A 14,965-nucleotide genomic window follows, 5' to 3' on the forward strand; every position below is an offset into this window, starting at 1 on the left:
TGCTACATGAAGCAGGGTGCTTTGACATGTGCTGAAAGGGCTGCAGGGTTTTAGTAACTCAGGGGCTGAGTATAAATTACACCTTTAAACCAGAGAAGCCCTTCATCCATGCCAGGGTGTGCTTTGGATGCTGGGAAGCATTTCTGCTGCACCTCAGTGGCTTTTGGTACCAAACTTTGGCTTCATGGGTGGGTTGGCTTAGACCAGAGATGTATTTGCACAGATTTTGTGTTTGATGGTTTGTTTTTTTCTTGTGGGCAGGGTGTTGGTGTGTAAACATCAGTGCTTATTGGTGATGGTAGTTTGCTTTTGGAGGAGATAAATCCCTGCTGGAAAACATGGGATTTTTCCTACATTAATCCAGTTATCCTCCATGGCAGGGGTGTTCTGCTGGGTGGGCTGAGCCTGGCCAGGGCAGAGAGGGCGTCACCTCGAAGAGCTCTACTGAGATCCAAATGATTTCAATGGTCAGAAAAGCCTTGGTGAGCTCCAACAGCACCTTCCCCCCAAGTGCATCTGTGGGAAGTAAACCGTGCCCGTTGATAACAGGGACAGATCCACTGAGATAACACCCCCAACCTCCCTCCATCCTCACCCACAGAGTCTGCTCTGCTTCCTCAGGCTGTGGCTGGTGGCAGCTCAGAGGAGCGAGTGTGTTGCCCTTAAGTCTCATGTACCCCCTTGACACCTGCAGAGCTCCTCTGGCTTTACATCCATGTATCCAAAAGGAAAACCTATCTCCCAGCCTCAGCACAAATGTAAATATATGCTAATGATGTACCTGTCCCCAGGGAGATGCTCAGAGATGGAGGTTGAGAGGGGAGAGGAAGGTTGAGGTCCATGCCATGGGTTTTCTCCCTGTCAGCATTTGGGGAGGCCAAGGTTCCTGAGTGGGTGAGGAGGAGTCAGCATGAGGAATTGTGGATTTCCTCTGCCCCTTGGCTTTAGCACAGCTGGTTGAGGAAGGAGGTTGGCACAGCAGTGCTCAAGCTGCCGGATTCCACATCAGTTATAAAGTTATCAAGCTTTGGAAGTACCTAATTTTTCAATTGCCTTTGGTTGTTTGATAGTTTTTCTCACTGCTGAGACAATTTTTTAAAATGTTTTTGTTTCTTTTACCCCCTCCCCTTCCTCCAAATATTTGTGGTGAAGGTTCACGGGCAGTTCAAACCCAGGCAAGATATATATAGCTCCTGGCAGCCCCTGCTGGCTGGTGGCTCTTGTGAGCCTCCACCAAAAAGGTATCCTGAGATCTGCTCCTGTGGGACTGTGTCCAAGGGAACATGACTCCGGTGTGTGTGACTCCCAGTTCTTGTGGTTTTTGTTCAGCCACAGTTGCAGGGAACAGACAGATGTCACCCTCCTCAGGTCCGGAGGTGGTTGATGGAGAGCAGGGTGACAGGTTGGGTCTTGCAATGCTCCACCCCGGTTCTGGGGCACTGCCCATTGCTGGGGTTCATGTCCTGAACCTCACGATGGCTTTGCTGGTCCTGGGGACAAAAGCAGTGGCTCAGTTTCTGCAGTTCTGTAGCCTGGATCATTATAATAATGAGAGGGGAGGATTTGGGGAGATGCAGAGGCTGCTGCTGGCAGCAATGCTGTCCGTGGTTTCACCCATGTGGGAGCCAGACCTGGCTCACCTGGCTGCAGGGAACCTGAACAGGGGTGTTTGGTGGGGAAGCAAACTTCATCCCCCTGAGGGGAGCCCAGCGGTGCTGAGGCCTGTGCCAGGTGCCACCTGTTCCTTTCCTGGGAAAACAACCCCTGGAGGACAACAGGAGGGCAAAGGATGGAGTGGAAGCCTCTTTCTGCTCCTCTAAGGAGTCAGGGGAGGCAGCTCCCTGCCTGGGGCTGCTCCAGAGGGATGTGTATGAGCAGGGCAAGGCTGGAGGAGAGTGGAGCTGGGGCTTTGGTGAGTAACTGTGCTGCTCCCCCCGGGTGAGTGTATCAGCTGCAGGCCTTGGCTGTCACATTGCTCATTGCTCCCAGAGGAGTATTTCCAGAGCAAAGGCCACCACCGCCCCCTTTATGAATCCCTGCATGACAACTGCAAGGGCTGCCTCTCCATCCCCGGGCAGATTTGGAGATTGCACCCAAACAGTGGGATTAGATTTAGGCAACAACCTTCAGAGCTGCTGCAAATGTGTAGAGGTTTAGATTAAATATCGGGGGAAGAAAAGTCACAGAAAGAGTTGTAAAGCTGTGCCCAGGGAAGCGATGGAGTCACCATCCCTGGAAGTGTTCAAAAACCGTGTGGATGTGGCCCTTGAGGAGATAGTTTAATGGTGAACATGGTGGTGGTGCAGGGTTGATGCCAGGACTCGATCTTTTCCAACCTTAATGATTACATGATTCTATGTGGAAGTGGTGGGTGTGAAAGCCTTTCTGGGGCAGGGAGCTTCCTTCAGCTGAGTTGTTGCAGCCCTGCACTGCTGGGGGACAACACAGGGATGTGTCTGTAGAGGGCATGGAGCAGTGAGTCCTGCCTTTGCAGAAGGGTTGGTGGGGCACTGGCTGCAGGATGGTGGTAGCCCAGCCCAGCCCCCATCCCTGGAGCTGCTCCTCCGCAGAGCATCACCCTCTAATGCCAAAGGAAGGGTACAGAAAAAATGTATCTCTGATCAGTTGCCTCTTGCCTGAGCTGATTTTTGGGCACATGTAAACTTTATAAATAAGAGACTAGAGGCTGAACACGGACAAATATTAATTCAGCAGACTCAGAGTGATTTTAATGGAAAATTATAGGTTCTCAATCTGCAGTATTTATACAACCTTTCCAGTTAAAAAAAACCCAAACAGTTTCCATGCAGTACGTATTCTCCTGGAGGATTTGTTTGACCTTAAGCACCATTTTTATCTGGAGGATATAATTACAGTGAACTAGAAATATTAAGGATTTTAGACGAACTATGTATCCCTGCTTAACTGGCTCCCTCCTCTCTGACATGGGAATGTAATTGCTCAGGAGTAGGGAAACTTGCAAAATGATCCCATTTGACTTGGAAGCACTGGGGCTGCGATTTGGGGAAGCCTGCCCAGTTGTGACAGGGACTGGTGTGTGTGCCTTGTCTGGGGGCTCCTTGAGCTGGCACCTGAGCCAGTGCCTGCAGGAACAGTCAGAAGCAAAATGACTTTATGCCCTGTTTAACCCTGGTGACCAGGGGTGCTTCTGGCCTAGAAATATTTCCCAAGAATCACAGATTTTTTTTTTAAGCAATAATTGCTTTTTAATTCTCTTAAAATAGGGGGCTTGTCTAACCGTGTGTGGCCCCCTCCCCCTTTTTTTTTCTTTTTTTACATCATACTTCAAATCCAGTGATAGGAGGGAAATCTCTCTGGTAGAGAGAAGGGTTCATGTGGAAAAGGGCTGATGTAGCTTCATCCTGGCACAGCTGCATTGCTCCCAGTGGCCTCACTTCTGATCAGCACTGGCAGATGGAGCCACATCCTCTTTGCCTGTTGACTGATGGTTGGCATATCCGTAAGGAAAAGGCTGCAAAGGCACCAGTTCTGATTAAAAGCAAACCCCAAGCCTTGAGTCTTCTGCTCAGGTTTGAGGGCCAGTGACTCCTGTGTGTGTTTGCACCCTGTGGGTTTCAACTCAGTCCTTGGCTGCGCAGCTCTCGCCGGGCAGCGCTGCAGTGATTTATCCCTCACACTCCCCTTGCAAAGCAAGCAGCTCCTTTTACAGTTTTAAGCCCTTATCCCACACACCTGAAAGTGGTATTTAGGGACAGTCACCTGTGCTGGCCCCCAGGGAACAGCAGATACATACACTCACCGTGCTGTTGGCAGGGAAGAGACAAGGGAGGCTGGGGCATCACTTAGGACCCTCTGGGAATGCAGGTTCCAGGGTCTTCAGCTGGGCAAATGGAGCAGAGCATCTTGGATGCTGATGGGATGCCGTGGCTGAACAGGAGTTTTGTGGTGAGTTTCTTGTCATGATTGTATCAATAGCAGCATTTACAGTTACATCAAAACCCACAGGACCCATTTAATGTGGCAGATACATCATAAATACCAGCCCAGCTCATACTTGTGTTGGATGAAAAGTGGTGGGAAATGTCATGGTTTCCTGCTGAGCATGGAGCGAGTTGTGAAATCCAAGTGCCTTCTCTTTTGTCTGTGCTGGGGCAGCAGGGCCTTGTGCCAGGGAGAAAGAAACTCCATGGGGCAATGGCAACAAGAGCCTGGGTACTGCACAGAGGCTGTCACCTGAAATGGGGCTGTGAGCCACTGTGTTTGAAACACTATCAGAACAAAGGGCTATCACTTGGACCCTGGCTGCGCAGTTCCATCAAATCACTTGCTGTGTCCCCTGTCCTGGGTGCAGCTGGAGTTGTGGTGTGAGTTTTTCTCTCTTCCCATCATGCTCTGTGGAGGTGAGTGGATGGGAAAACCTGTGTGGGAAAAAGCAAGGTCTTTGAGAGCAGTGTGATTCTTTTTTTAAGTCCTCATGACCAGCAGATCATGTGTGTTCCACTGGCCTCAGAGAAGCTCCCTTGGCATCAGGGATCACTTATGGTGGGGCCAGAATGGAGATGCTGGGTGGCAGGAGCAGAGTGTAGTGGTGTCCCCACTGTGGGAGTGTCCTCCATGAAAACACAATGAGGAAAGGAGTTGGGGAGTACCCGTTCTGTGGGTTGGGTGTGTCACAGGAGCCTGTGACTTTGTGTGGTAGGGGCAGAGTTTTTCTGTCTTTCCTATCTATCAATTAATGGCTGGTAAAAGAATGAGATGTTCCACCAGGCTGGTGTGTGTTACACCTTCCATTTTGTCATAGCTGGGTTGTCTTCCAAGGTAAAACCAGCTGCATTCAGTCCTTTAAAGCTCTTTGTTCCCAGTACAACATGTTGTGAGGTACATAGAAGTGCAAAGATGTCTCTGAAAATCACTTATGTCCTATCAGCCAGTGATCTGGGCCTTCAGAAAATGACAAAAATTTGGAATTCATGCTGGTGTAACCCACTGACCAAGGAGCCCACCCTACATCTTAAAGGATGTTTTGCATCTTTGCACCTTGAGACACAAATAGCCCTATGGCTGCTTTTCCCTTTTACTGGCAGCAGTACCCAAACAACCCCTGGATTTTCCATGTTGGAGAGGAGCCTGATGTATGTGGTGGTGGGAAGGAGCACTGGCAGGCTGACGAATGCAGTGGGTTTGACCCTTGCTGAATGGATGGGCTAGGGTAGGAAGCTTGGGCTGTGCAGCATTTTCACAGAGCTGGTCCTGAAAAATCTTAAACCAAAGCTTGATCCATTCCCATCCATTCCATGGATGAAACCAAAACTCCACACGTTTTCAATGGGTTTTCAGCAGGTTTTACTCTCCATTTTTCTGTCATCACCACTTAATTGTTCAGTTGAACATTTTGCGAGCTCATTTTTCTGCTTTGATACTTGTGCTCATGCTTTGGGTTTTCAGGACGGGGAGTGTGGAGACTTGCTGTGGTGTTTGGTGGGGGAAGGAGGGTGAGGAAGGGATGGCTGAGCCTCAGCAGCAGGAGGACGTGGTGCAGTCTGTGCCTTTGGGCAGGGGACGTTGAGGGGACAGGTCTGGCAGGATTGAAGCTGGTGGGAGGAGGGGACCTGCTCACGATGGGTCACACACTCAAGTGATTCTCTGATGGAAGGTGGGAGTGTTTCTGATGGAAGGTGGGGGTGTTTGGGTATCCCCTCCCCTTCTCTTTGCCACAGTGTCAACCTGTGCTGGTGCCACCCTGGTGTCTGTCATTGGAGGAATGAGACCCAGAGGCTGGGCCAAGCCTGGCCTCCCTGGGAGCTGTGGCATTTGCCTTGGTCCCAATTTTTGGGGAGATGGTAGCCTTCTCTGTGGTGTTTCATTTATATCCTCCATCCTGCCTTGGTGAAGGCAGGGAAGGAGAACAGTAGGGAATAAACAGGAGGCAAAATTTAGGGCTGCTTTGCTCCCAAGCTGGTCGTCCCAGGGAGCTGTGTGTCAGGAACTGCTGAGCACCAAGGGGCTCACAGGAGCTCAGCCAGCAGCAGCAGTGTGAAATAGCACCCACAGGCCAGGAGAAGGGACGGTCGCACATGGAGGGCCCAGGAAAAGGGATGGTCACACAGAGAGGGGCCAGGCTTTGGTCCTTGAAGGTGCCAGACTTAAGTGGGTGTGTAGGAAGTGATCAGCTGGGGATGGGGCATTTTGTAGGAGCAGCTCATCCTCTCTTTGCCCAGGGAGGGGGTGATCATCCTGCTTACACTCATCCCACCTGCTGTGAGTGATTAACCTTTTAAAGAAGTTCCTGAGGTGCTCAATGTCCAGAGCTCCCACATGCTTCAGCTGAAGCCACATTTGTGCAGTGCCTTTGCAAACGGAGCTCTCACAGCCGGAGGACTCGGGCTGTGCCCACCTGGAGTCACGAGTCCTGTCTTGCTCTGCAGTTCCCACTGGAAAAGCTGGTGGAGATGCTGCTCAAAGGAAATGGACACCTGTCTGTGCAGCACAGACCCGCTCTGCTCCTGGTGCTCCCTGTCTCGGATGAAGCAGGGAGCAATGTTGATCCGGTTTGCTCAGTCCCTTCGTATCCCATCACTGCGCGCTGTTTCCGGAGCCTCAACACTTCCCGGAGTTCCCTTGACAAAATGAGCCTCTCTGCTGGTCAGTCATGGTTTTATTTATATGTTCTTTTCTTTGATTAGAAAGGAAAATGTCAGAAAATGAGAAAGTTTCCAATAACTGTATCTGTAGTAGCTACAATTTTTGAAGCAATACTCATATCCCTGTGTGTGCCTCTGAACTATCCATGTATTTGTTCAGCTTTTTCAGGTCTGGGTGTGTGAAATATCTCTAAAGAAGATAGCTCTGTACGTGATGGTGTAAATGCATTGTTTGTATGTATCTAAAGTTTAAATAGATTGTACATATGGGATTGTAAATGAACTGTAAACAGCAATCTATATTTTCTTGAATATATTATATAGCAGTATATATTTGTTAAATAAATATTCTTGTATACTCTTCAATAACCTTTTTAATATTTTGTACAGATAAGTTTATTAAATATTTTATTGATAAATAGACCTCTGCAAGATTTTCTTTTGATGACTTGTGCCTGTGTCCTGAAACCAGATGTCAGAGCAGCCTTTGTAAACCACCTTTATTCCCTGGGCTACCTAAGGTGTTAAACCAAAAATGAAATACCCATTCATTTTAAACTGCCTTCCAGGGCAGCCACAGGTATTTTCCAATAAATAAATTCACACGACAGTGAGTGTTTGTGATGGATTTATCATCAAAATGCACATACTTTTTCTTCCCTGTGTTTCTGACTAGTGTTCACCTGCTGTGATGAGTAGCTACCCAGCTCCAGCCAGCCAAACAGGATTCTCTCCGTTGACTCCATCAGCCTGGACAACAGAAGGCTCCATGGAGACCTCAGTATGGCCTTCAGTGCTTAAAGGGGGGCTTATGAAAAAGAGGAAGAGTGACTTTTTACACAGGCAGATAGTGATAGAACAAGGGGGAACGGTTTTAAACTAAAAGAAGAGAGATCTAGATTGGATATTAAGAGGAAATACTTTCCTGTCAGGGTGGTGAGGCTCTGGCACAGGTTGCCCAGAGAAGCTGTGGGTGCCCCATCCCTGGAAGTGTTCAAGGACAGACTGGAGACGGAGAGTGAGGTGCTTTAGCATGTGCTCCTGCAGTGGACATCACCCACGTGCCTTGAAGGCAGAGTGAAGGTAATAAGGATTATGATTCTCTCTGCTATCTCCCTAAGCACACAGTACTGTGAACATGCAGGTGTGAAGTAAGGCACATTTGGAGGCATGGAGGAAGTCCTCAAGGCAATCAGGTATGTGGTTTAGACACAGCAGAGCAAATTCAGCTTTCAAGACTCAGAAGAAACGTGGAGAACTGAAAAGAGAGGTTTCCCTGAAGGACTTAGAAATTAATTATTAAAATCCTTGTATTTTCTAGGCTGTCTCTTCCTCTTAAGCACACATGGAAACACATGGCTCAGCTGGAGTAAGGCATGGTCGTTTCTATTCCCAGTGGCACATGGAGCGACAGACCAAGCAGGACCCACTTCTTGGTCAGTGTCCTGCATCCCCACATGCCCATTTTATGGTCACACTGGCTAAGGGGATCTCTTGGTAAACATTCTCTGGGGAGGGAGGCAGGATGGCATTTGCCCCCTTGCCCCCTGGCCCACTCTGTGAGCAGCTTTACAGGAATGTGCCATCTTAACAAACTATTTTCAACAGGACATTGAAGGGTGAGAGCAAATGGTTATTCACAGGCATCCCACCATGTCTTCACTGAAACCAGTAGGAGTGGTGGGGTTTATGTTCAGTGGACACAGGTTTTTACTCCACAGCACTTCAGACTACTCATGTGATTGACAACATATGCTAGTCAGTTTATAACTGAGGAGAAATCAAAGGCACAGCAAGGACAGAGGAGATGTCCAAGGTCACACATGAATACAATGGAAGAAAATGCAGAGCATTAGTAAAAGAGGACATAGTCTGAACTGGGACTGGATCACTCTGGATGCTTAAAATCCTGTGGGATTATTTTGTGGGTGAAAATACAAGTTCTTTCCTGTTACTTCCAAAGGGAGCCGGAGGAAGGGCAACCCGGTGTGCCACGGCCTTCCTCAAAAGAGTGTCCTGCAAGAACAGCTCTTCCAGGGACGGTGGCAGACTTCCCTGGGCAACAAGTGATTTCAGCAAGTGTAGCGATTTCTCAGCTACAAGTGGTTCCAGCTCTTGTGATTCAGCTTTTTGTGAAATCACCCAAGGTGAACTCGGGGACAGAGAGACAGGAGCCTCATTTGGCAATTCCACAGAGGTCCTTTATTGTCCAGCAGAAGACTCCCTGCATCACGGCTAGGGGGCAGAGGTTATATGGGGTAGGCAGGGAGTGGGGTAGAAACCAATCAGCCAGCTGGGTACAGGCTATTACCATATAGAAACAAAGCATGCTGGGGGTGGTTCACTTTCTCACCATGACCCAGAGGAAGGTTGCTTATTTCTGGGGAAGATCATCTCGCCCTCAGGCTGCTCTTCTCCAAGGGAGAGCAGAGGGCTCCTGTGCCAAGGACTCCCAGTCCTCCACAAGTCCTTCTTTTTTTTGCTAAGAACACCTCCCGGCCTTTTTAAAGCAGCGTAGCTTTGAGGTGAAGGGGAAGGGTTGTCTTCACTTTTCCTCCCTTTCCACTTTCCCATGAACACCAGTGAGCTGCAGTACTCCCTGCATGATGAGAGCATGATGTTAGCACTTCAAAACATTTATATTCTGTAAATGGTATTCCTGTATCCTACAAGGATAGATTGGAACAGCTGAATCCTTATCACATTTTAGGGGTGCCTGTTAGGAAAGAGGAGTAGATGAGTCTTGACATTGCAAAAGCCTGTCTTTCCTAATTCCAAGTCATCTCATCTTCATGGATTCCTCTCAGTGTACGAAACATAGTATTTCAGAGTCTGGGGGCTTTGCTGAAGATGTTCACAAAGGGGGAGAGTGGGAGGCACTCCCCACTTCCTCCTTCAGTGTGAATTGCTTCAAACAGGAGGGCAGAAGATCTTTGAGTGTCTGACTGGCAAATCCTGCAGTCAGGTACAGTCAGGCAGATGTTTTAAAGAACACCCTGTATTTTATTAGCTGCTGCAAACTACTTTACGCAACACAACTATTTTCCTGCAAGCACATTCCTGCAACAGGCAAAACCGAGGCTGTTGACTATCAGCTCAAGCACTCTGAAAGACTTTTTAATTAAATCCCTCCCTGCCTGTCCCATCTGAGAATGGATGTTAGCCTGTTCCATAACTTCTGCGTGATGCTACTGAGAGCAGCGATCGCTCCTGGCAGCTGCTTGTGCTGTTACTGCTGGATCTGCTGCTTGTGCTCAACCCCCATCAGCTGTTCCAGAAATATATGCTGTTTTAATAGTTCCTGGTCACTCACAGACGCTCTCTGGATTCCTATTTTGTAAATGTGCCAGGAAAGAACATTTGCCTGCAAGTGAAGAGCCTCAGAAACTTATTGTAGTTGGGAGTCTGAGCATGACCTGTGACACAGAGTAAAACAAGTCTCTTGGGTCTAGTGAGTTTATCCAAACCCAGTAATAGTTTGAGTGACTTTAAAATGATAACATTGAACATCTTGTTTAAAGTCTTTGCTGGCAATTAGCTAGACCAAAGAAAGGGATGGGGAGTGGATAGATGTATAAACCCATTTTTTGTAAAATAAATACATAAATGACCTCAGCTGCAGAGAAGAGATTATCTGCCGTGGCTCATGTATGCAATCTGTCTCCGTGAGTCAAGAATCTGGTGTTTAGCTTGGAGTCCAACTCCAAATTCTTCACCATAAACACTGGGCAAGCACTCATCCAGCTTCCTGAAGGGACAAACCTCACTGATCCACACACTCCATAGCTCATTCAGAGCAGCAAACACGGAGCTGGAGGCAGCAAGGGGAAACTGATTGATTATTTTGGAGGGGCTCTGGATAAAAATGCTTAAGCGAGTCAGGTGCCTACCACCCACGGATTTTCTGTGCACTTGGCAGATGTCTGCATTGCATGTGAAATTTGGGGTTTGGCAAGTATTTTTGTAAATTTTGTATGCATGAAGTAATAAAGGAGGTGAACTAGGACTAAACAAGTTACCAAAACAAAGAATCAAGTTACATTTTACCATAAATTTATTTTTGTTACTGGAGTTGTGTACTTTTAATAAAAGGTATCGATCTAGCAAAACACTTGCACATGAGTCAAAGTCACTGCACTAGCAGGGTTACTCGTGTGGTGAGAATCAAGCACAGATGTGAATGACAGTGAGTAGGTGCTACAGCATACAGTCAATATATTTGTGATAGGTTTTCCAAGAATTCTTAAATAGTCTAAAATAGGCAAGACCACACTGTGTTTTCATGGTAAATTGGCACATTTGGACCACAAGCACTTTTGACACTCTTTGCCTGGGGTGACAATGAACACCATGGGCTTCTGAGGAGCTGGATTCTCACTGTGTGGGATCTGCTCCTCTCAGGAAATACAGCTGTGGAAACTAGGCCCGTGTGTTTTAGCAATGAATAGAGTAGCAAATTTTCAGATCTTAGCCTTACAGTAACAGCTTCTTGGAGGAAGGTAGCAATTGAATCAATATGGTTTTGGTAATTCTAGAGAAAATTATTTTTAAGAAAATTGTAAGGCATTCTTCTGCAGTAGATCTGGTCATCACTGACCAGACCTAATCTCAGTTTAGGTCTTAATGCAGTTAGGATTTAGTATAATGGATTAACATTTGTATAAAAGGCATACACAAGTCAAGTACAAGTATTGCTAAATTAATTTCTCATACAAAGTATACGAATAATGCACTGTAAACAACTGCTTGTCATAGGTGCTTCAGTTTCCAGGCTGTAGTAATTGCTTTTCATCTTTGGTTAATGCAAGACTTCTTCAGGTCTCAGGAGATCCACTACAACAGCTGAACTCCCACAAACTGAGTCTTTGCTGATTCCCTGATTCCACATACTTTGAAGAACAAATGTTTTGTTCAACCAGATCAATGTGCAAACCAAAACAACCAAGTGAACTGCAGTTTTTATGCTGCTGACACACAAACAGGTGCACATGTACAGGTATGTGTACACTAATATATCTCCATGTATGTGCACGTCCTCCCCGTCTCTGCCCCAGGGAGCACCTCAGCCTACGGACGCAGGGAGCATCTGCCACAAGGCCACCCAGCCAGCATGATGGTGGGATGATGCCAGCATCTGGGGGCTATTCAAGCACACACAGACACACACAACTATGGACTTCTAAAGTGAGCTCAAGGATTGTTATGATTGTGACTGAAAATGGACCTGTAGAAAGAAGGAAAGTCCTGTGACTCGCCAACGAGCAGAATCAGTTGCATGGGCAGCCCTCACTTTGAACGTGTCTGGTTCCTCCCCATGCTGCTGAAACTGTGCTCCCAACATTCCTGCCCCACTCATCAGTACCATTTCATTACGTGGCAGTGTAATTGGAAAATCCACTGGCTAGTCTCAAAAGCTGAACCAGTTTCTGATACAAAGAAGGTCACTTAAATCCACTATCAGTCTACAGGTTTGAAAACTAGTCCAAAATTTCCAGGAACTGAACTCTATTACAAGTTGCTCTAAATATTAGTGAAAGGTTCAAGGGGGGGGGTTAGAGAGCAGTGGAAGGGGTGTGTATAATAGTGTAAGAAAATGAAGCAATTAATTGATCTTCCTGCATCACAGAGAACATTCTCCAATACCATTCTCACCCGTATCAAAACTGGCAATAAATCATGTAAGTTAGATACTCAATGCATCATCTAAATTCATCTGTTTGCAAGGGCAGGACCTCCCCTGACTATACTCTGTAGTGTTTTGCTTATTTATAAATGTCTCTCTGAACTCCACAGGGAGACTATTTCACAGGTTCATGGCTAGAAAGCTTTTCCTGATTACACTTGGCTTTGTTCCCCTTACTTGCAATATTTTCATTTCTAGCTATTCTCTGTAACTTCTTTTGTTATCACAACTGGTAGGATGCTTTTTTCTATTTTTTTACATCTGTAAAGGAGAGGGTTCACCAAATGTGAGGAACAGTGAACTTGTCAGCACCATGCAAGGGTCTGGTTCTCAGCAGTAACGTTCATGCCATGTCATGGGTGCAGGCGGGCACAGTAACAGATGTTTTCTGATGGTGAACTTACCTAATTTGTGGCTTGGCAGAAAATTTCATACTTCAGTCCTTAGAGCAAAGAACTGAAATTCAGACATGCATCAAAAGTGGTTTAATTCTTTAAAGTTGCTGAGCAAGCACTGTTCTCATGGACTTCATTAGGAGAGCTAGGCCACCTAGAAGTTGTTATACACAGATTCTGCAATCCATTTTAACCTTTAAATACTGGCATTTTTGACCAGTGTACTTTCCTTTCTCTACAGTCAACTGAAAAATGAAACACTTGGCCATGTTCCAGGCAAGAGATCCTTATGTATTCCCTTGCTGAGCAGCCACAGATACCTTACAGCATTTCTAATACCCTGTGGAGTCCTGGCAGTGCCCCAAACCCCTGGTGAGACTTGGAGAAACTGCACACCTGATCTACACATCTCCCCAAAACTCATCCTGAACTCATCCTGAACTCAGCCTGACCAACCCTCTCTGGTCCAGAGGAGACAACATCAGGGTTGTCCAGGGCCTTGGGCTGTTCTGGCTGCCATGCACCTGGCTTACACAGATGGGTGAGACACGAGGAGAGGGCCAGGCCTTTCACAGCATTCCAGGATCCATGGCCAGGATCCACCCTCATCCCGACACTTCTCCAGCAGTGAGTAAGGTGGTAGTAGCTCAGGAACAGTTGTATCAGCATTGTCTACAGCACCAGCAGACAATAAATATTCCACCCTTTGCCAAGTCTTACAGAGTCCTGAAGACTCAGGATGAAACTACATAAGCACTGAGTCAATAAAACTATACTTTGGACCAGCCAGTCTCTCTTTAACTTTCGCCAAAACATCTCAATAGAAAACAAGCCATAATCTATAGTAAACAGAAGAAAAATAAGACAGACTCTCTCACAAAATAATTACACGTTCACAAAATAATTACATCATTTTCTTGTTAATCACTGAATTAGTGTTTATAATTTAGTCAGATCGTCCTGTAGCCAGTCTGTGATCATGGCAGCCATCTCCTTGCTGGCATCGAGCACGAAGGCGTGGCGGAGCCCTTTCTCACAGAGCCGAATGTCCCCGTCTGGAAAATCCATTTTGATCTCATCGTAGTAGTGCTGTGGACACCAGCTGTCTCCAGTTCCATAGTAAAAAATCAGCTAGAAAGCAAAGCATATCAAATAATCAGTGTGGAAAGTTACTGAGGGAGTAACCAATATAATCATCTGGAAATAAGCAATGCATCAGGTGCTGACATATACTGTGAGGAAGAGCAGATTGGTACTTCTTGGTTGTTTCCAGGTCTGCAGGTATGATGAAGACAATTAAATGCTCTGTGACTCAGTTTCCTCAACTGCAAAACTGTGGAACACAATACAGGCTTAACTCTGAAAACAGAGATCTGCTGATGAAATCCTGGCTGACTTAAGAAATTTCTTACTATGGCTCAAATAATCAAGTTGTCCATGGAGCCTACCCCTAAGCAGTCCAGCTGTTTTCTGTAACTGTTACAAGTTTTTTGTGTTAGCTTTCCAGCTATTTTAAAAAAGCACTGACCAGGGACATCTTCACCTGTATCAGGTTGCTCAAAGCCCCATCCAACCTGACCTTAAATGTTTTCAGGGATGGGACATCCACCACCTCGCTGGGCAACCTGTGCCAGCATTTCATCACCCTCATTGTAAAAACACTTCCTCCTTATAGTCTGAATTGATCCTCTTTCAGTTTAAAACCATTGCCCCTTGTCCTATTGCAACAGCCCTTGTTAAAAATTTTGTCCCATTTTTCTTACAGGCCCCCTTTAGGTACTGGAAGGTGCTGTAAAGTCTCCCTGGAGCCTTCCCTTCTCCAGGCTGAACAGCCCCAACTCTCTACCTTATCCTTGTGAAGTTCTGCCTGTGTGGAGCGCAGGCATCTCCCAGAGATCAATGAACTTTCTTCTGGGTTGTAACAAGGAACTAAAATTCTGCAGAAGTCCATTTTGATTTGATCTTGCCCAATATAATCTTGGCTGATGACATACATGAAGCAGGTGCTACCTGCTGTAGAGCCCACCTAAACACAAAAGTCGTAAATTCTAGGCAAATATCATATTCAGGGAAGTGTCTTTCTCTCTGTTAGAAACAGTGAAGGTCACGTTTCCCCAAGTCATCATTTCTCCCCCATTTTCATCTTGACTTTGCATGCTATAGCTATGCTTTTCAATTTCTGTTAAGTATATGAGGGGAAAGGACTTGTCTGGGAGAAACCTATGGATTTCAGACTGAACAAGAACAAGATTAATGATGAGCAC

The 14,965-nt window shown here is 46.5% G+C and overlaps 1 protein-coding gene across 1 annotated transcript in view; it reads right to left on the reverse strand.

The window, feature by feature from the left end:
* Positions 1–10,722: 10,722 nt before the first annotated feature.
* Positions 10,723–14,965, reverse strand: part of LDAH (lipid droplet associated hydrolase) — a 112,691-nt gene continuing 108,448 nt past the window's right edge. The window contains exon 7 of the mRNA XM_082277258.1: positions 10,723–13,832. Coding sequence (XP_082133384.1) covers positions 13,641–13,832 — 192 coding nt within the window. The 3' untranslated portion in view covers positions 10,723–13,640. The remainder of the gene's footprint in view (positions 13,833–14,965) is intronic.

Source organism: Coloeus monedula, assembly GCF_965178545.1.
Source record: "Coloeus monedula genome assembly, chromosome: 2".
NCBI lineage: Eukaryota > Metazoa > Chordata > Aves > Passeriformes > Corvidae > Coloeus > Coloeus monedula.